Source organism: Corvus hawaiiensis, chromosome 2 (assembly GCF_020740725.1).
Source record: "Corvus hawaiiensis isolate bCorHaw1 chromosome 2, bCorHaw1.pri.cur, whole genome shotgun sequence".
NCBI lineage: Eukaryota > Metazoa > Chordata > Aves > Passeriformes > Corvidae > Corvus > Corvus hawaiiensis.
The window spans coordinates 112,746,523-112,767,252 of record NC_063214.1 but is presented as its reverse complement, the minus strand read 5'-3'; the positions used below and the strand labels follow the sequence as shown (position 1 = coordinate 112,767,252).

The 20,730-nt window shown below is 35.3% G+C and overlaps 1 protein-coding gene across 12 annotated transcripts in view; it reads left to right on the top strand.

The window, feature by feature from the left end:
- The window catches only part of DMD (dystrophin), a 1,090,817-nt gene that overhangs the window by 793,000 nt on the left and 277,087 nt on the right, over positions 1-20,730 (top strand). For all 12 annotated transcript variants that reach the window (XM_048288642.1, XM_048288670.1, XM_048288700.1 and 9 more), the window contains one exon: positions 2,312-2,429. In XM_048288642.1, coding sequence (XP_048144599.1) covers positions 2,312-2,429 — 118 coding nt within the window. The remainder of the gene's footprint in view (positions 1-2,311; positions 2,430-20,730) is intronic.

Sequence of the window (20,730 nt, the reverse complement as noted above, 5' to 3'; positions counted from 1 at the left end):
GGGTCTTGGAGGTAAATCCTTCTGTGAGCCCTTGGGCACAGATCAGCTCTATTCCCTCATTTTGGTACTGGGCAAATCCTTTCTGAGCTGTCCTTACCTAGTGCTTCATTTCTTACTGGATTTCATATAACAGCAGCTTTCCTTTGTGGTACAAACACAGCATTTAATGTCTAGTTGGAGACTCAGGCTTGATCAGATAAATCATTCTATTTGAATATTCCAGTATAAAATTATATTTAGGAAACTTTAGGGAAGAGAGTCACTGTCAGCATAAGACCTTAGAATGACTTAATTTGCTTTTCCTCTTCTGAAGATTCTCTAGGTAGGGAAGGAGAGAGAAAGGGAAATACTAGTTTGGAAGGCACAGAATTATCTGAGCCTGTTGTGTGTGTTTCAGTGTTCCTTCTGCACCGTCCATTTTGGCAATACGTGTAATACAGATGTCATTCGGCTGGACTGCGACTGCTTTTCCTATTGTAAAATTCATGTCACTCATTAACTTGTCTTCTTAGAAAATGGAGTTTAGAAGGCACATAGATATCTAGAGATAGTAACTGCATCAGTAGATTTTATTTCTCTTTCTAAGGAGAGACTTCTAATGAGAAATTTCTTTTTTGCTTAATTATGCAAGCTGCTGTTTTAGCTGCATGTCTCTGTATGCAATTCAATCAGTATACAAGTGAAAAATACCATCCAAACTTTTGGGTATGACTTTAGAAAGCCAGTTATAATAGATTTTCAAAGAACTGTTACAGAAGGTAAAGGCAGGAATTTCACAGGGTGTTGCTAGAGGTATATCTTAAAAATTACCTTTTTTCCTGAAGAGTTTTTAACTGAACAAAGTGAAACTCTGTGGAGCTTTTAGTTTGCTTTTGATAGTACATGCTGTAGTTACTGGAAGCTATATTCTTATGCTCTTTTGTTAATCTTATTGAACAGAAAACAGTATTAGGTCTTTATTTGGAACCTTCAACTTGGTGAAAATTATGCAACTGTAGTCTGAAGTTGGAGGGTCAAATTTAGGACCAGACTCACAGGTCTTTTCTATCCAGAAGTCAGTGAACAACAGCTTTTCAAAATCAAGTATGATTCTTTAGAAGAAAAGCATTTTAAGGACAGATGACTCTTAAGACAATAAAATACTCCAGGTGCTTTATCAACAGCCAGATGAGAATGCTAACAGGTTATCCTACCAGTGTCCATGTAACCAGCCTGAAAAGTAGAAATCCTTCTCTGGCCTTTTTTGCCAGCTTGATATTTGTTAAAGTGTACCTATTAACTATCTGACAGCACACTGTTCTGTTCTGATGACTAAAAGTTGTAGGCAGAAAAAAAGTAATTTTTTCATAGTTTTGTAATAAATACTGCTACTTTCAACTCCTACGACTGGGAAATTTAATGAGCATCTTTTCTAGAAACTACACAATAGGGAGCTGAAGTGTCTGAATTTGGTCAATGTCTTTTAAATACATACTTGGATGCTTCTCATGAGAGAAATGATTGTGCTGATTCCTTGTTTGCTCTTCCCTAATCCTTCAAAAGAAGTTAAATATATGCATAAATTTTATATGCCTTACTTTCCTTGAGTTTTCATTTTCATTTTATCTAAAGCTATTGTATTTTAGTTTTTATTGCCTTCTAAATACCATGAAGCTCATCTTTTTCCCCGTGAGAAACTCTAAATCCACTTCTTACTTTCTAGTCATATTGTCTTGGCTTTATATATTGATTTGAATAACATATAAATTATTGTGAGTGTTAATTATTTTTCTGCTAGGTAAGAAGTGAGGACAGAGAAAAGTGACACTAGCAGTCTTACAATGGCTTTTAGCCAATAGATAATAATTAAACAGTCTTGAAATATTAAAAAATAAACATAATTTATCAGACTTCATGAGCTAATAGGAAAAGCCTGCCTAATCTGGCAAGAATGTAAACCCTTATATCTTCTTTTTAAAATACACAGTAAAATATCATATAATACAGAAAAATAGTGTCCTTCTATATAGCTTTATTGAGGAGAATAGCACATCCTGCATAATTTGATGTGTTAAAAATGTAGAAGAATTGCTATTTTTTATCTAGTTTTACAGGTTATTTTAAAATTATTAGTGCAAGTTATACCTGGTATTTTTAAATTAATAAGAACGATATTTAGAAGGTCTAGACCAAATCCTTTGTATTATTTGAAACAGCAAACAATCTTTTTTCTTTAAATCAAGTTCACACAAAAAAAGTCCCTATATGTGGTCTTCCCAAGAGCTCTTTATGCTTTTTTCTTTATTTTATTTTTGTATTTGTGTTCAACTAGGCAATACTACAGGATCTGGAGCAAAGACGTCCCCAGCTGGATGAACTAATAACTGCAGCACAAAATCTAAAAAACAAGACAAGCAATCAAGAGGCCCGGACAATAATTACTGACCGCAGTAAGTGGCGATTCTGCTATCATACAGCATTTCAGCAAACATGGAAAATGTTGTCGTATCTAATAAGCATAGCATTCTGCAGATACTTTATGCCTTTGCCATGAGAAGGAGAGTTCCATCAGGTGACAATCCTCACACAGATTTTCCAAACTGCACATAGAAGAAATGTCAGTGAAAGTCAGTGATCCCACATTTCAGGTTTTTCACCTTAACTTTATGTTGCTTGTCTTCATAGTGGAAGGACGTTGTACATAATATAGAATGTGAGCACTGAAGATAAAGAAATACATTTATTCTTACACAAGGAGAAAAAAGAAAGAATTCACAGAGTATAGCCACAGGCTTGTAAGAGGCTTTCAATTCCATCCCCCGTAGTACAGCTGCAGGCTCTTCTTTCATCTCCCCTCAGCTGACGCACAAGTCTGATGATGCTCTGCTTTACTCTGTATTATTTCTTCAGTTCTGTTTTCTCTTTCCAGATTTAACTTAGCTGTGCCTAAGGTGGAAAAAATAGTAGAATAAGTTTTAGAAGAAGGCTATAGAAGACATAGCGTTGTCACCCTTGGGAGCTTGCATGTCCTTATACCACTCACTATAGGATGAAACACATGCTCAAGGTCATGCTATGGAAGTGGCCCTTGAGACAGACTGCTATATATCTTCAGTTATTATCTCAAGTTTTCAGGACCAGGAACTAGAAAAATGAATTTTTTATGGTCCTCAAGGTCTGCTATGGAGCTTAGAGAAGACCCAGGCCAAGTGTTTTGCATGTGGACAGAGACAATTCACTTTAGGTGGATGCAAACTGTTCTGTACATCTTGGTGTGGAGACCAGGGCTTGCTTCCTGAAACTGATGACTGTGAAGGTGTCAATGTAGGCAAAATTTTTCTATCCCCATAATTACAAACTTAATATATCTATATACACATTATCTCTTTCTTTTTATTCCATCAGGTAAGTACATTCCATCTATGCCCAAATCACTATGCATGTTTGGACCACATTGTTGGTAGTCCCACATATAAATGCTATTTAGAGTATATTCTATGTGCAATAACATTGTTAAACTGCTATTGAAACATGTTACTTAGAGAAGAAGAAGCTTTATGTTTTAATTAAAGTTTGAGAAGGAAAGGATAGCGCTTATATATTATATAAGAACCTGCTCCTGTTGGACATGCAAATTAATTTTAGAATCACCAACTTGTTTGAAGTCGCATGAATTGTGTGCATTAACTTTACGGTGCTTATTCAAAACCAACACATGTAGTACTCCCATCAATATTTTGTAGTATGTTTTAATTTTTAAAGTCTTCTGAAGTTAAGAATTGTAGACTTACAAAAAATGCAAGCATAATTCCTACATGCCCTCGTAAGAATTGTATGAATGACTGAATTTTATTCTGTTGGAAAACTGCATTTGACTTTAAGTGAATTTGCCTTCTAAGATAGATTAAATGCTTCTTTCTCATACAGCAAAGGAGAACAGCTATCAGACTGTAAATCATGAGTGAGTATATAGTAGCTCAACAATATTATAGCTTGTGTCTGTGGCTACTAAATATATGTACCACACTAGTAGTGTGGTATATACATTTTACATGATGACTTCTTGGTTTTTATCTATAAGAATTCTCAAAATTATCAGTTAGTTTTGAACTCAAAGTACAAAAGTCAGTTTTCTGTGATTTAACAATTAATTTTCTGTGCTGAAACTGTCAATATCCTTGTCTACAAAAGTGCAACTTATGATGCAGTAGATAGAGGTCATGTCCCTTTATATACTTTCAAGTACACGTTGGAGTGTGATCAGGGCCATTTTTGGTCCAGTTTTCTGAGGCAGCAGACTAGATCCATGAAGGTTTTTTATGTTTATTCAGTTTATATCTGGGCAATTCTAGGTGATAATAAACACTACTCAGGAGGTATTTATTGCTTTTGGATTTTAAGGAGATTGTTATAGTATGGAGGGACACAAAGATGCTAGGACTTTACAATGTGACACATAAGGTATTTTCTGAATATTTGCTGCATATGACATACTCTCATCTAAAGTATTTCTTTTAAAGAACAACAGTAATTTTTATATTTTTAATTGCTTGATTTTTTTTTCTCCTTGTGTGCCGTATGAAGAAGATGGAGATTGCTCTGTTTGGTTTGAATTAGGCCTGCTGAATATCTGTATAGACAGGATCTACTTGTTCTGGCTGCAACTACCTCTGTAGTTCAACTCTATTCACAGTGCTATCCTGTCCTGAAATAGGGATCCTCCTTATTCCCAGCCCAGCTGGGTGTCTCTAGCTGTGTGCCCTCACCTACTGTACTCCTGTCCTGTACAGTGCTCTCACCTACTGCAGGTGTTTTGCCTTGTCCTCTAGCACATACTGAGTTCAGCTTACTGCACCCAGTGTGTTGTCCCCAAGTCCATTCCAAGGAATCTTGTTCACAGCCAGAGCTGATCCCTGTATTGGAGAACCTACTCCCGTTGCTAAGGTTCAAGCATTCCTCAAAGCCTTAGAAAGTGTCCACTCCCTTGGTGTCCACACCAGGGTCCTGCTGCAAGTCCTCCCTGACTACCTCATCCATAGACTGTTTCCCATTTCCTGAGTTTTTCTCCCTCCTCATGAGTACAAATAGGTTACCATGGTTATGTTTTAGCAGTTATGAGTACACATTTAGTCTATTCTGTTTCATGACTTGAGCATTGGCACATTGGTGTTCCTCTGCAGCAGCTGTGTACCACACTCACAAGCAGCCTTCTGTAAAGTCACTCTGCCAGGGGCCAAATGCATCAGATCCCATCATGAAGGAAAGGGAGTGGTGGGCTGAAATGCCTTGGTCTTCATGTAGGGGTTGATAGACTTGACTTTATCTAGTGCACTCCCCAGGCTGAAGCACAGCATCTCACATTTTGGGAAATGAAAAGATGAGAAGATTAGCTAATTTGTATGAACAGGGTGTTCATTGCCTTTTGCTATTAAAGTGCTAGTAAAAACCTGCAATGCAATCATCTGGCCAGTATCACTGAAGAGACATGTTAGAAATATTAAATGAGACACAGGTACTCTACAAGAGTAGAGTTAGCTGCATTCTGCATCACAGGATGGGTTGGCATATCATCAACTGGAATTAAACCCTGAAGGTTCTGGCTTCTGTGCTAACCTTGCTAACTCTTAAGTCACTCTGCTTGCAGAAATATGTATGTTATGTTAGTTAAAGTCTAACTTTGAAATATATATGGAAATCTTATTTCCTTTTTAAAGTATATATAAAAAAAATCAGGGTAAACATTTTATACAAAATAAAAAAAAAAACCAAAAGACATTTGTGAGAAAATGTCTATGATAAATTGCAAAAGAAATCTATAATCATGAGATTATTTTCAACAGAGTTGTCATAGTATTGCATAGATTTAGTCTTTCTTACAGTAGTTAAAGATGAGCTCATACAATTGATTTCCTATGAACTTTTTTTCTCCACCCTTACTTCATTATCTGCATGAAACTGCTGGAGCTATATTACATGAAAAGACTTTGGCTCTATAAAGTAAACCTTGTGTTATGTTTACATAATGTTATATTTAAATCTCTGTGTGCTATGTAAATCATATTCTGTTTACCACTTACACATGAGAATATGTAAGAATAATAATTACATTTAGTCTTGAGGAAGAGTTGTGGGAAAAAGCAGCATACCTTTCTGCTCTTTTAATGCAGAAGCATTCTGTTCTAAGAGAACCATATGCTGTACAATAACATTTTTCTCTCCATAATGCATCACAGCTCAAAAACACATTGCTTTACTGCTTCTGAAAGTGTTGCTTCTTTAAAATGAATGAGTTTATAAGCAACTTTTAATTTAAAATGTAATTAAACTTTGAAAATTCCTTATTTTCCATCAGTCCTTATGTATGAATACACAAAGCTGGTAAGAAGTCAATATAGAAATATACTGAGAGGTAATAAAAACAAATTTACAGTCTTACAATCAGAAATACCAAACCAATATCAAAGACTATGTTAGATCTTGCTAGATCCTGGAAATATAAGAAACTTTAAATAGCAGGCCATGTGGAAGAGGTAACATCACATAAACTTTCTGTGGTTTCACTTGGCTAGTAATTTACATCCCAATTTTGTAATGTGATTTCTGGCTGTGTAAGTGATCGAGGAGGTATGGAAATTCATATTTATAAAACTGTATGAAGAAATAATCTCTTACTAACCAGGTAATCTCCCTTTCAAGATTATAAACCAAAGTAACACACACATTTCTTCAGCAATTTTTTGAAATTTATTGTACTCTCAAAATATCACTTGAGAGGTTAATTAATTCCTATTACATTAAATTCATAAATAACAACAATAAATACAATCATTTCAATGAAGACTATTTTGATAAAGAATTATGCTTTGGGATGAAATTATTCCTTTTGAAATTTTCTTTGACAGTTTTAGGAAACAAGTCCACAAGTATATGAATAATTTATAGATTATGTCTTCAGAAGAGGTATTTTGGTTTTGTGATTCATTTTTTGTTGGTTTGTTTTTGGTTTTTTTGTTGTTGGTTGGTTTTTGTGTTTTTGAAGAAAACCTATGTGCTTTAATTGGTTGTTAGCAGAGCTGCATTTGAACTAATCTAAAAAGAGTCTGAATGTCTCTCTGCCACTACATAAAAATGCCTTTATTTAATAGTTTACTGTATTTGACAGTTTTATGGCAAAATCATCAACTTGTCATCACTTTCACAACAAAATATGTGGAAACTCCACAGTGAATTACAGCTGTACTGTTGTTCTCGACATCTTAATAAAATAGCCATTTCCACTGTACCGCATCCACATGGTTTTCTCTTAGAACTATTGAATACAAATTATGAGTTTACCACTTGAAAAAATAAAGTCATACAATCTGGGATTTGCCATCCAGTAGTAAACCCCCTAGCTGCCAAGAGTAAAAAAGAGAAGTATTAGAGAAAAGTATATTGTATACAGTTTTCCAGTTATCTTGTTGATATTTTTTAGCTGAATTATTGAATAAACCCCAGTGGTCTATTCTCTGAATTTCACATATTTGAAGAACATTTCAAGAATTTGAATTTCCTATGTCATAAACATGCAGTTTATTAATCATCCTGATGTACCACTTTACAGCTGTTTTTCCTATGAGAACTTTACACCATAGAAACAAAGCAAGGGAGAAACGTTGTTTTGTAACAAAATGTCAATAACAAGATGAAACTAGAGCTCCGAAAGGGATAGCATGGTACTGAGAAGAGTATAGAATTTGAAACCCCTTCCTTTGTGCATATTTGCTGCTGAAGGACCTGTATGAAAGTTATGGGACATTTCAAGAAGGAGTAGGAAGTTATTTTGGAATACTGGGGAGACTTGCCCTTTAAGAACAGGCAATAACATGCTCCATGTATATTCATGTCTGAATGATTGGGTAATTCCAGTTATATATAACTTGTCAGTCTATATATATTAAAAGCATATGGTTCAATGGACAAAGGGCAAGATCTCAGCTGCCTCAGCTGCCTGCTTCAGGTGTTGTAGTCCTCCCTAAAAGGCTTTTAGACTACGAGGTGACTATTCTTCACTTCTGGTTATATTCTGCAGCAGAAATGGCACACATATTTTGGTAGCCTCAGAGGTCATAAACGTATTAGGTGATATCATTGCTAGTGGCTTGCTTAGATCTCACCATCTCAATCAGGTAAAGAAAGATAATTACAAAACTTCATGTTGTTGGTAATTCCTGTGGAACTGGCTAGTTCTAGGCCAGATATTTCTAAACAGGTAAGAACTCAGATAAGGACAAAATAGATAAGGTTTTTGTTGCTAGAAACCAGTCTGTGTTGGAAGACAGGCACCCCAGGTTGCTGTGTTGTATAGAGGCACTTAAAATTATGTCCAAATTATGGCTTAGTAACATTTTGTCATCTATCCTCCAAAAGCAGAATGGTTGATCAACTTTCTCTTGAGAAAATTATTACCACAAAATGAGTCCTCACCTAACTGTGAACTCGTGGACAGTAAAGTCCAGTGAGGAGTGCAAGGCTGTGTTACAGGAAGAGACCTTTCAGAAAATGTGATATTAATTTCCTTAAAAGCCTTTGAATAATTTCAGCTAGGCTCAGAAGAGTGAAAACAAACACACAAAAGCCACAAACAAACCACCTGGAATAAGGACAGCATGATTTGGTAGGGAGATGTTTCACATTAACAGGTTACGTTTTGTTGTATGATGTAGCCATGGGTACATAAAGTTAACTGGTTGAAAGACTTGGGATATACCCTCATCTGACAGAAGAATAGACTTTCCTCTTTAGCCTCAGGAATGATTTGGTACAGCACTGAGGGGGAGCTGCTGTTTGAGCCTGCTTTGTATCTTGTTTTAACCTTGTTGGTCACCATTTAGGGATGGAGTTAGTAGAGGTGCTTAGTCAGAATACAGACAGAAAAGTTCTTGTAATTTGTAGCGTCAAGACAATTTAAGCCTATTTAATATTCTGCAATTCACTCTGCTCTTCTTTAAATGTTTGGAGACTGAAGTGATAGAATTGATTTTAGTTAAAGAGCCAAAACATACAAATCTTCAGCCCTCCGCTGTCCAACCTTCAACCTACCCAGTCACCAATTAGGTGAAAATCTTACCCAGAACCATGAGCAGATATGAAATGACAGAAAGTCTTGTCAGGAGGCAATTCCTTTCCCCAGGTACTACAGTCTGCTACCCTATGCTTGAGAGGAGTCATATTTTAACAGACTGGTTTTATATGACTACCTGCCTTCCTAGAGTCTTTGTGAAAAATCTCCATTCAATATCCATTTAAAGGAGCTTTCTTTTTTTTCAGTTTAACAAGATCACTGCCTCAGTAGCTTCAGAAAGAAGCAAATTTACTTGCAAAAGTGTTATAAGCAAAATGTAAAGGGAAGGTAAGAAACCGCCACACAGGATGAGATGGCAGATCATGTAGGTCTCTGAAATTGTTAGTACCACGTCCTTCTGAAGAATGTAGAAGGATTCAATAGTATGCAAATCTGAAGTAAATTGAGATTACTTCTCAGGATACAAAGTCTTTCATATCTTAAGTAGAGAAGTTAAAATATTTTTTTGAAACATTTAATTGACCAAAGCTGCCAAGAATATGTAGTTTTTCGGGAAAGCAATCACTGAGTTATTTTAGAGATTTCAACATATTTAACAGTATCTAATGTGAAGCTTCCTATTTACAGCGTTACAGAAAAAAATCGGGTTCTAATTACATTGCATTTCAAAACTGAATTCAGTCTCATTTTCACAAATGTTAATTCACATTTATATAAAATACTTTAAAAACTGAAAATAATAAATGGTAAAGAGGTTTTATTATGACTTGTCAGAAGAGGCAGAAGAATGTTCCATTGACTTGTGTAGTGGACAGATGATCAGAAAGGAGTGTTTTTTCTCTTTGGTACTGGAAAGACAGTCAATTTGCAATGTTAAAAGGAGTAATGTAAATAATTGCCATCAGCAGTAAAGATGCTGTGCTCTGATAGCTCCCCATACACGGTGACTTTCATCAGTGAAGTCACAGATGGAAACTGATGGAAGTGCTTCATCCTTGAAAATGAAGTCAGGGAACAAGTATTCGTGCTTTCATATAGCTGGAACAGGACCTGTCACCCAAATATAAACACTTGGACTAGAGAATAATTTAGTCGTGTCTGTCATTTTAATCAGTGAAAAAACAGGAAAGGTAAGAATAACAAAATATTCCAGGATATACTGAGAATCCCTCATGCACATGGTGAAAAGTAGAGAGCTGCTTGTTAAGATGGGCTACCACAACAAAGAAAGTAGGACTTGTTAATTCTTTTCTTGCAATGTATGATTACATCCAAGCAACATATGCCATTCTTAATTTTTCTTCATAGAGAAAGCTCCCCGCCAAACACTAAGCACTGACTTACTCCCATGCCTCAGGTCAGCTGTATGATAGGATATGGATTTTTTTGTTTGTTTTTGCCTTTAGTTAGCAATGAAAATACAGTAAGAGCAAACTTCTTGCATCACTAGAAGTTAGAATGACCTCAATTTAATTTCCAGATCTGCTACAGACTTTCTTGTAATTGCAGAAAAGTCTTTTAATTTCATATGTTCGGATCTTTATCTGGTTAAGGTAGGATAATATATCTTATCCCAGCCTTTCTGTGCCATATCTCTTCAGAAGACTAGATTTTTCTACCTGTTCTGTTTGAATCTAAAAAACCAAAGTGTTTGCTGTTTTGGTCCCTGTTTGAAGGCAGTACTGTGTTAGAAACAGTAGCTTGCACAGAACATTTTAAATTTAACTAAAAGCAGACATGTAAACAGTAAAAATATCCATTCTATTTTTATCTTATTCATGATGATACAAACAGACAAGCTATGCTCGTGTTACAACACATTATGAAAAAGTGAAAAATAAATGGAAATAAAAAGGGATTGTTCAGAAATGAAGTTTTGAGGATGTGATCAAATTATTTGTCCACTGGCAGATTAATGGGCAACATTAAATCTCCACAGTTATTTTAAAAACTGTGTCAGAACAGTATATATTCATTTATATGAGACCATAATTTTCTGTAGTAATTAGAGGGCAAAAAGGCAACAGAGGTCCTGCTCAGCAGAGATTACAAGCTAAATTTAGATGTCACATAATCAGCCATATCAGGAAAATGCAGGTTTTGGAGTACATTGTGTCCCATCTCTTTTCCTAAAACGGATGCAATACACAAAGAACATATATTGGAACATGCAGTTGTTCTCAGACAATCTAGTTAAGCATCCTGGAGTATGTTTGGCCTAAGGATTTTACTTTGGCTGTCCTCAATATAAATTTATAATGATTTTAGTTTTTCTTGAGTCAGGAATAAAACAATAATAAAATCAGTGTTTTACACAGGCCCCAAAGCTCCTTTGCAAGTCCAACCTGAGTAAATACAGGCTTAGTCTGTGTGAGAGAGGTCCTAAGACTTTGGTGAGTGGTTCTACCAGCTGGTGATTTGATTTAGTTATGTATAAAAATCATCGCTATGGTGACTTATGAAATACTGTAGATAGTTCAAAGAATTTAACTTTATTACTTGTTTCAGAACCATATGGTGACTCAGAGGCTTTTCAGTCTCTGTTTGGTGGATAACAGTGTTTCAGCCTCTTTCATACCAAAAAGGGAGGGAATGAGAAAAAACAAAACAGTTCTGGAGACTAGCTGCTTCTATTCCATCTTTCTTATCAGCAAGTCTACTGCATGACAGGTGAGAGCATGACTCGTCAGAGGACAATCCCTCACCAAGTAACAGCAAAGAAGGGTGGGTGATGAGTACTCTGATATGTGGTGAGAAACTGGTGGCATTTGGGCTTGGTGAGACCTAGAGCTTAAAAGAGAATATTTAGGAAAAAGATCTATTTTGTAATATTTTAATTGGACAGGAACTTGTGTACAGTCGAGCAGACGCCTATGCTATGGAAATTTTTGCTGGAAGTGTCAGACTGTGTTTATGTCTGCTTCATAGTCTTAACTTTAGAAATGAGTGCCGTATTTCAGAGGAAGGGATGTAATAATTTTGCAGAATATTCATAACATTCTCTCTGAATTTCTGTACTTTTGACACTTGGCTTCCTTCACTGCAGCATTATATTAGGATGGCAAAAGTAATGGTTTCATCTGTTTGTTGGATACTTCTTTTTGATCCATTTTATGTGTTTTCCTGAAAATATAATAAAATACAGAATCGAACAGAATAGGCTATTTCAGTTTGAAAGAACATGCAATGACCCTCTAGCCCTTCTGCCTGACCCCTTCAGGGCTGATCAAATGTTAAAGTACTTTTTTAAGGGTATTTTCCAAATGCCTCTTAAATGCCGACAGACATGGGGTATTGACCACCTCTTCAGGAAGCCTCTCCCACTTTCTGACCTCCCTCTCAGTAAAGAAATGCTTTCTAATTTCCAGTACACACCTGTGCAGTGTGATAGGTTCAAAATTTGCTGAGTTTAAGCCATAACAGAATAGTGACTTTGAAGTGTTTGCCTAAAGTAGATTAAGTTCAGTCCATAGAGTGTCTCACCAATGTTTTGATCTGTGTTGGAGTAGCATAGAGAACATGAACAAAGACGTACTGACATCTGATTAAAAGAAAACCAAAACACCCCAGAACAAACACAACACCTCAAACAAAAGAAACCAAATAGTAAAAGGCAAGTTATCATGTCTTTCCTTTTCTCATGATTGGTGTAATTGACACATTATTTTTTTTTTTTCCTTTATTAGCTAAAATATTGCACTAAGATGACAGATATGATACATTGTTGATTGGTGGTATTATTATTATTATTATTACTATTAATAATGTATCTTTTTATTTACTAAGGAACAAATACATGTGATGTCATGCCAGGTTCATGTGACCTTGAGAACTAGTCCTTTAAATTCAGAATAGGAAAAAACACATTACCTGGGTTTTTTTGGCACACTTCTGTGCTTGCAGAGTTGTGCTCCTTTTAAGTTCAAGTATCATCATTTTTAAGATAGGACCCTCATTTTCTAATCAGTAATTAATTAAAAAAAAAGGAGTATTATAATTGCACGGAAAACGCTCAAAATGTTTGAATGTTATGGAATTTTGAGAAGAAATATCTCTTTCTTCTGCTGTGCATGTTACTTCCTTAGCTGACTCTGTGGGATATTTACTTTGAAGTGTATAAGGCCATTTTAAGTGTGAAATTTAACTACTTCTCTGCTTTATATTTCAACAAAGTTGAAATTAAGAATTTCAAGTGTTAGGAAGCTAAGATTGTCTTTCTCTGCATAAAAAAGTATGGATTAACCAGTATCAGACTGACAGCATCTTGTAGACTACTTAAAAAATCAGTGCAAGTGTGAGAGGGAAGACAGAATGGGGTGTAAGGACGGTGGAAATGTCAGTCTGAAGGAGAAGCAGGACCCCCAGGGAATTAACTCATCTTTGGAAATAGTTCAACATTGGTGCAATTTATCTAAAAGACTGTGATTATCAATCAAAAAAAAAAAAGATTTTTTCATTTACAGTCTTTTAATATCTGATACTTCTGTCAGGAACATTACTGTAAGAGAATTATTTTACCCAAATCACCAGTACAATTCATAATCTATTGTGTAAATGTGACTTTCTTTTGAGTCTATAAACTTTTGTCCATGCTAGAATTTATAATCAGCTGTCCCTGAAAATATATCATGGCTGAAGATGCATATCTGGTATTTCACTGCACTATTAAGTGCTGCATCCAGCTGTGGGGTCCCCAGTACTAGACAGACATGGACCTGTTAGAGGATGCCATGGGGGCTGGAACACCTCTCCTAGGAAAACAGTCTGAGAGCTGGGATTGGTCATCCTGGAGAAGGGAAGGCTCCAGGGACACCTCACTGTCACCTTTCAGTTCTGGGGATGGACTTTTTGTAAGGTCAGTAGTGATAGGACACTGAGAATGACTTTAAACTGAAAGAGGGCAGGTTTAGATTGGATATTAGGAAGAAATTCTTTACTGTGAGGGCGGTGAGGCAGTGGAACAGGTTGCCCAGAAAAATTACAGATGCCCCTTTCCTGGTAGTGTTCAAGGCCAGACTGGGTGGGGCTTTGAGCAACCTGGAAGGGTTAGAACTAGGTGGTCTTTAAAGGTCTCCTCCAACTCGAACCATTCTATGAGTCTGTGATTAAGAAACTGGTAATTTGTAAATAAAATAAATTTATACTGTTTTCAATATCTCTTGTGAAATAAGAAAAAAATTACTAATTCAGTTCAGATGTACTGTTTACTCAGTACAAAATACCTGAAATTTATGCTTAAAGCTGAATATAGGAATTTTTTAAAAGAAGTACTATTACTTGTTTCCTTTGAAATCAGTTCTTGCTCATTTGGAAGTTTTCTTTGCTTTCAAAGGAAATATAAAAGTCAAAGCTGGCATGTTTTTGATTTGGCCCACTGTTTTTTTTCCCCTGATGCATGCATGGCTTTTTTTGGATACTGAGCTAAGCCCAGTACCGTTACCAGCACCCAATTTTCTGTCACTGTTTTGTAGTAGCAAAGCTCTGGAGTTGTCTCCCAGCTGACCTCAGTGAGAGTTGTGTGCTGTGGAGGTGGAGCAGATTTGGTAGGGTCAGAAGAGGCATAGGAAAAGATCCACAATAGTCTGAGCTTGTTTGGGTTTTGGGGGTTTTTTGTGGAAGAAAATAGAAATGTAAACAATCTGCAAAGCTTAGCTTCAGTAACTTGGAGCCTGATAGCTGAATTATAAAGTCAATTTTAATTTTCTAGTTATTTTGGTTCTCTTAACATCTCCCAAAGTCTTACTCCTACAGTCAGAGCTGGATCTATTAAATCAAAGCCAAAGCAAATCAGTGTACAGAATAACAAATGCAGATATATTTGGAAAGCTAGTCTCAGCCCAAACTCAGTAGGAGGTTGTAGGCTGATGACATTAAGAATATGCAGTGTAAATATGAATGTATGATAGCAACACAAAGTTATGTGGTACTAGGAATTCACAATTTCACTGCCTATACGCCTCATTAGGTAGGTAATGAATTTCACATATTTCAGGACTTAAACTACCCAACCTACCATTATGTTTTTGCATCAGTAAGTCTTTGAGAGCATTAGTGTATGAAAGCTGAAGTACTTTAATAATGCTAATAACACTTTTGATTATGTTCAGAGAAAGTAGAATACAGTATCACTATTTTAATATCCAATTTTTAAATACAGGCACAGACAAGACATTTCTTCTGAAATAAAGATTTTCTTAAATATTTCGTAGGCAGGTTGATTATTAAAAAGCCATCATCCATGACCAGAAATTAGATATATAACCATAAATTATTTTCCTTTTAATATCTTGAGTAACCAAAATCCTAGAGAAAAACCCAAACAAATAGACATTTGGGCAAAGGTAAATACTAAAATACCTAGTTGCCTCTAATTAAATCTTTCAATTTTAAAAAAAATACAGAAATTACTGCATTTTTTCCTATTAAGTTCTCTGAAAACTTTTCTATAAATTTTAAACAGAAACAGTTGGATTGCCTACATATGCACTCATCTAGTTAATCAGATTAGTCTTAATCCTGTGGCTTCAATTTGAGTACTTCCCATCAGCCTAAATATAATTTCTAAATCTAATGTAAGTCTTCATAATTATATTATGAATATTTAAGAAAGTAGCTAAATTCAATAATGCAGTACATATTTTCTACATGCAACAAGGGGAATAGAATAAATCAAACATTTTGAAAGATGATTAAATCATTCCAGCAAGGAAGCACTCTGGTTTTTTCAGTTAGTACAATGTTACAGTGAGGTTATATTTTTATATCATCCAAATGTGAGAGTTTCTGTAGAAAAAGATCATTTAGTTAACTTCTAAGGGTATGTCCATATGCATCCTGCTTCTGGGGTCATGGAAGAATCATTGCTGACTCTGGCTTCTGCCAGAGTAGTGGGATTTTAGTTTTGTCAATCCACTTCTCCATGACTGTCCTGTTCTTAAGGCTCTGCTGACAATAGAGAGGTATCAAAAGATTATTGTCTAATCTGTTCATACCCCTTGTCAATAGTTTGTGTATATGCAGATACATATGGTTTTTTCTGTAGGTTTCTAGCAAAACTACACTTAGATTTGTTACCTATTTCATACTAAGTCCTAAAGAATCCTACATCTCTTTAGCATTTATTTCTCACATCAGAATTTTACAGATTGTATGACATTTTAAAATGCAAAGCAAATGGTCTTCCACATTGTGCATACCATGATCTGTTCCTTTTCTCATTTAGAGAAAAAATTATCATGAAAACTTCATTTGAGAAGTGATAAATGTTAAATACATGAATACTTCTATAAAAAGTTAATAAACTGGTGAATGTTTTCTGAGGGACCTGTTTTCCAAATAATAAACTCTTGCATGCCCTTCTCAGTGCCCAGTCATGGAATTTACTTTTTGCTTGATGTAAGAAACTTGTTTCTTCAGATGTGCCACCAGTTTAGTCTGGTCTCTAACTCCCACTCTCTACAGAAAGGTATAAAGCATGCTTAACAATGTTGAAGAATTATTCACTTGGTGCTTAGCAGAAACCACTTGACAGTTTTCAGTTCAGTCTGTTTGATCTGACACTTTCAATGGAACAGTGACCTTCATTAGTTTGAACATATGTAACTGATTTTTAGATAAAAGAAAATAAGCTCTGCCCTAATGAAACAAAACAAAATTAAATCAGACTTGCAATAGTTGGAAATAATTACCCCCCAAAAGTATCAAACTACAAAATGAGATTTTGACTCTGTGTGTTTAAAAAAAACCCAAACACATCCAAATCTGTTGAAATCTCTTACTGCCTATCCTTCTCGTCTCTGAGAGGGCAGGGAAAGTAACATTCTTCCCCTTGGGACTTTCATGCCTTGGTGTGTCTTTCAGGTACATTTTCATTGCTCTTCATGACCCCCAAAAGACAACTAAACGCTCCAAGTGCTTCTTCTTCCTGGTTTCCCTTGTAATACTTCTTATTTTTTCATAGAAACGATAATATTACACAAGTATAGATGATTGCAGTTCCTTCCTTCTTCCCAGGTATTATTCATCCACTTGTCTATATGCAGCTTAGTTTGCATATATACTTTCTCTTTTGCCTAATTTTCTGTAAGAATAGTCTTTCCAAAAAATCTGTCATTATGCATTATGATACTTTATGATAAGGAATATTTCTATAAATACTTTAATATATTAACTGTGCATAAAAGCCACATCTGACATCTTACTGGTATAAATGGCAGACTTCACATTAGGGTAGATATTCTGCATTGCCACCCCACTATTAATTTGGGGTTTATTAGCTAAATCCTCCCATCATTTTATTGACCATTGATGCATAAAATGTCTTAGATGACAGATTATTAGTGTTTTTCTATATCTAAGTTAAAGTTTTGCCATGAGTTTCTAAGGTCATTGTTTGAGAAGTATGACTTTTATAAGCCATTGGAAAAAGTTAAGAGAAATGCTTCTCTCCAAGGAAAGATGAAGGACAGCTAAGTATAAATCATTACCCAAGCAGGCTGGCTCCAGCTGTTCTCTGCTGTGCACCCTGTCCTGTCCAGATCCATAATGATACAGGCAGAAACTTAGGGGATAACTGTTCCTGCAACTCCTTAAGTACTTCAGCAATTAAAAAAGAAATGGTTTAAACTTACCCTCACTTGACTCTGCATCTACCATCCAAACATTCTCCCTAGGCCAGTCTCTCACAGATGCACAGATTGTTCATAAGAACAGAGACAGCATCCTTTTGTCAAGGGATGTTGTATGATAGGCTTTATCAAAGTGATTCCTCTTTGAAAAATAAGACTCAAGTCAGACACCTCCTGTTCTGGAAGGCAGCAGAAGAGAAAGTAGAGCACTTGCAGAAAGAAGTAATTGACGAATGGAGAACTTTAAATAAATCCTTTCATAGTTAAAAAAAAAAAAAAATAGTTTAGCTTATTTCCTTAGAACAAAACAATAATACAAAGAAAGGTAACCATAAGATGAGACAAAGTTTAAGTGATATTTTAGCTGTGATTCCTCTAACATTGTTTATAGAGAACTGAGCCAAAACTGACAAACATCAGAAAGTCTTACGTGTAGTGCATGGTTGCTGTTCTTTCAGAATGGTCTTGTAACCCTATAAAAACATCTTTTTTTCCCTCACTATTTGTTTATCCCTGTTATGTGGGAGATTATACTGATTAGTAGAAGAAAGGGAAAACTGTAAAAAAGGTGCAGTAACCTAGAATATTTCTGTTTAGATCCATATTTTCTAGTTTCTCCATCATGCCTCTCATAAAACCTGCTCATTTAAAACTCTGAGGACTGGAAAAAACTGGAATGTTACACAGCTGCAAAAGTTTAACTAAACTAAATTTAATATCGATAAATGTATAGATTAGTAAAATGCAATGAAGTAAAATGAAATACATAACAATTAGCTATCCAGAACATTCCAAAAAAAGTGTACTATTGAGCTGCAATTCAAACAAAAATTAATCCAACCTGAAAATCAGTGCATCAGCAGCTTTGGTAACATGGATTAATACTGCCTATAGCTCTGCCATTCGCCGGTTACATTCTGCAGCAGATCAGATTGTATTACTCCCTTTAGTCTTCAAATCTATGAAAATACAGTGAAAACCTGCTTTTATAGGCAAATGTCAATATATTGACAATAATGCTTTTGAGAAGAAGTCTCCTACAGTGCAAAATTAGTGTAGTTTGTGTAATTTGTTGGACAAGGAAAGGAGAGGGTTTCTATCTCACAAATTCTGTTGCTATTCACTTATTTGTTCACTTTTTTAGAGAGTGTGCTAGATTCAATGGACTTAACAAACTGGCATGGAATGAATATTTTTTCATCTTTGCATAGGCTAAATATATATGTTCTGGTAACATGAACATTATTTCTCCTGTGACTGATAGCTTCTTCTCAGGCTCCTTTTCTGTTGTGGTTATATTATAAACAGGAGAGGGTATATTCTCTCACTGAAGTTATATTTTTCAATAAGATAAATTGATAAAATGGCATGAAAATCTACCAGAGAAAAAGAAATTAATTTTTTGTTTGTTTCCCTATAATGAGTAATGCATGAGAAAACCTATGAAAATTTTTATTAATAAACAAAACTGAATCTTACGGACGTAGTCTCCTTCATTCTCCTTCACTAAGTGTGTTCTTTCCTCAACATATGAAATTAATGAAAATCAGATTGAAGTATACCTGTCTTGTGTCTGATTACTTTAGATGCTGCTTTCTGCTTTGTTGTTGCTTATTGTAACTTCAGTTCAGCAGAATTTCTTTTGTCCATTTTAGTATATAATCACTATTGATCAGCATGGAAATAGTAGAAATAGAAAAAAAAGAAATTGAATAGCAACCTTGAAATTACAAACTGGCAGAATCTCGCCATGTCCTAAGTTGCTCATTTGAGAGAGTTCAGTGTTGAATTGGGAGTGGCTGGAGGCATGCTGGGACACTTTCCAGCAAGCAAGCAAAAAACTTGTGTAGGTGAAGTACAATGAGGACTTCTGCTGGAGCACTGTGATTGGGAGATGGATGGGGATTGGGCTTCACTTCAGGAAATAACCTGTTGTATACACCTTGTCTTTCTGACACTCAGTTTAGCTTTGTCAAATATTTTTGTGGTTTTATATTCACATAAAACTAGTTAATGGCCACATGAATTAATAAATTATTTCTTTTCATTAAGGCCATAAAGAAAATTCTGTTCTGATTTTTCCAGATTGCCCCTTTGCAGTCAGCAAAAATCTTCTTGAGATAATTTGTAATACTGATTCTCACAATAAAGATATTGTACTGTTGTCAAATTTAGGGCAAGGAAAGGAAAGGAAGAAAATTGGATACAACAAAGACATGCCACACTGAAAAGTAAGACACTGGGCTTTGAAATGTAAAAGGCATGGGACTTAGCTGTAATGATCAACATAAACTGAGGTGCTTCAGAAACTACTGAACTAGGGGGAACAAAAAGACTTTTTTTCATTTTTACTAATTATTTTAAATTCCTGTGCTTCCGTGATATTAATAGTGTACATGGAGCCATGATTATTGTGTCTGTCTGGGTGTTTCCAATGTGTAGTTGTTACAGTATGTAGTGCAATGATATGTACAACATAAAGATTAGAGTCTCACTTCAGTAATATGCTATTATAGTGGAGAGAGCAGTAAGGTCAGTTACATTACTTTTTTCTGGAAAAATTTACTCTTTTTAGTCATATTAGATGTTCTTAACTTTCAGGATATTTTGTCATCTTTGCAATAGCTTTTGGTCCACTTTTGTTTATTTTTTTTTTCCATTTATTGAATATTACTTATTGAGGGCCTTATATTCAAGGTAGGAAATAGTGATAACATTTTTTCTTTACTTTTCCAAAATTTGGGCAAATCCTTTTTCTGGAATAATTACTTCACATGCCATTGATCCTTCTATTTTCTTAGGTTTAGAACTTTGTTTATTTCTAAGGCTGTCTTCCTCATTCCAGGTAAGGGTGATAAAACTTGGAAAGAAATTGATTTTCCCTATGCTGGATCCATTAACCCCAGCCAGCAGCCAAGCCTGACACAGCCACCCACTCACTCTCCCACCAGAGGGATCAGGGAGAAAATCAGAAGGGCCAAAGTTGGAAAACTTTGAGATAAGGACAGTTTAATAGGGAAAGCAAAAGCCATGCACACAAGCAAAGGAAAGCAAGGAATT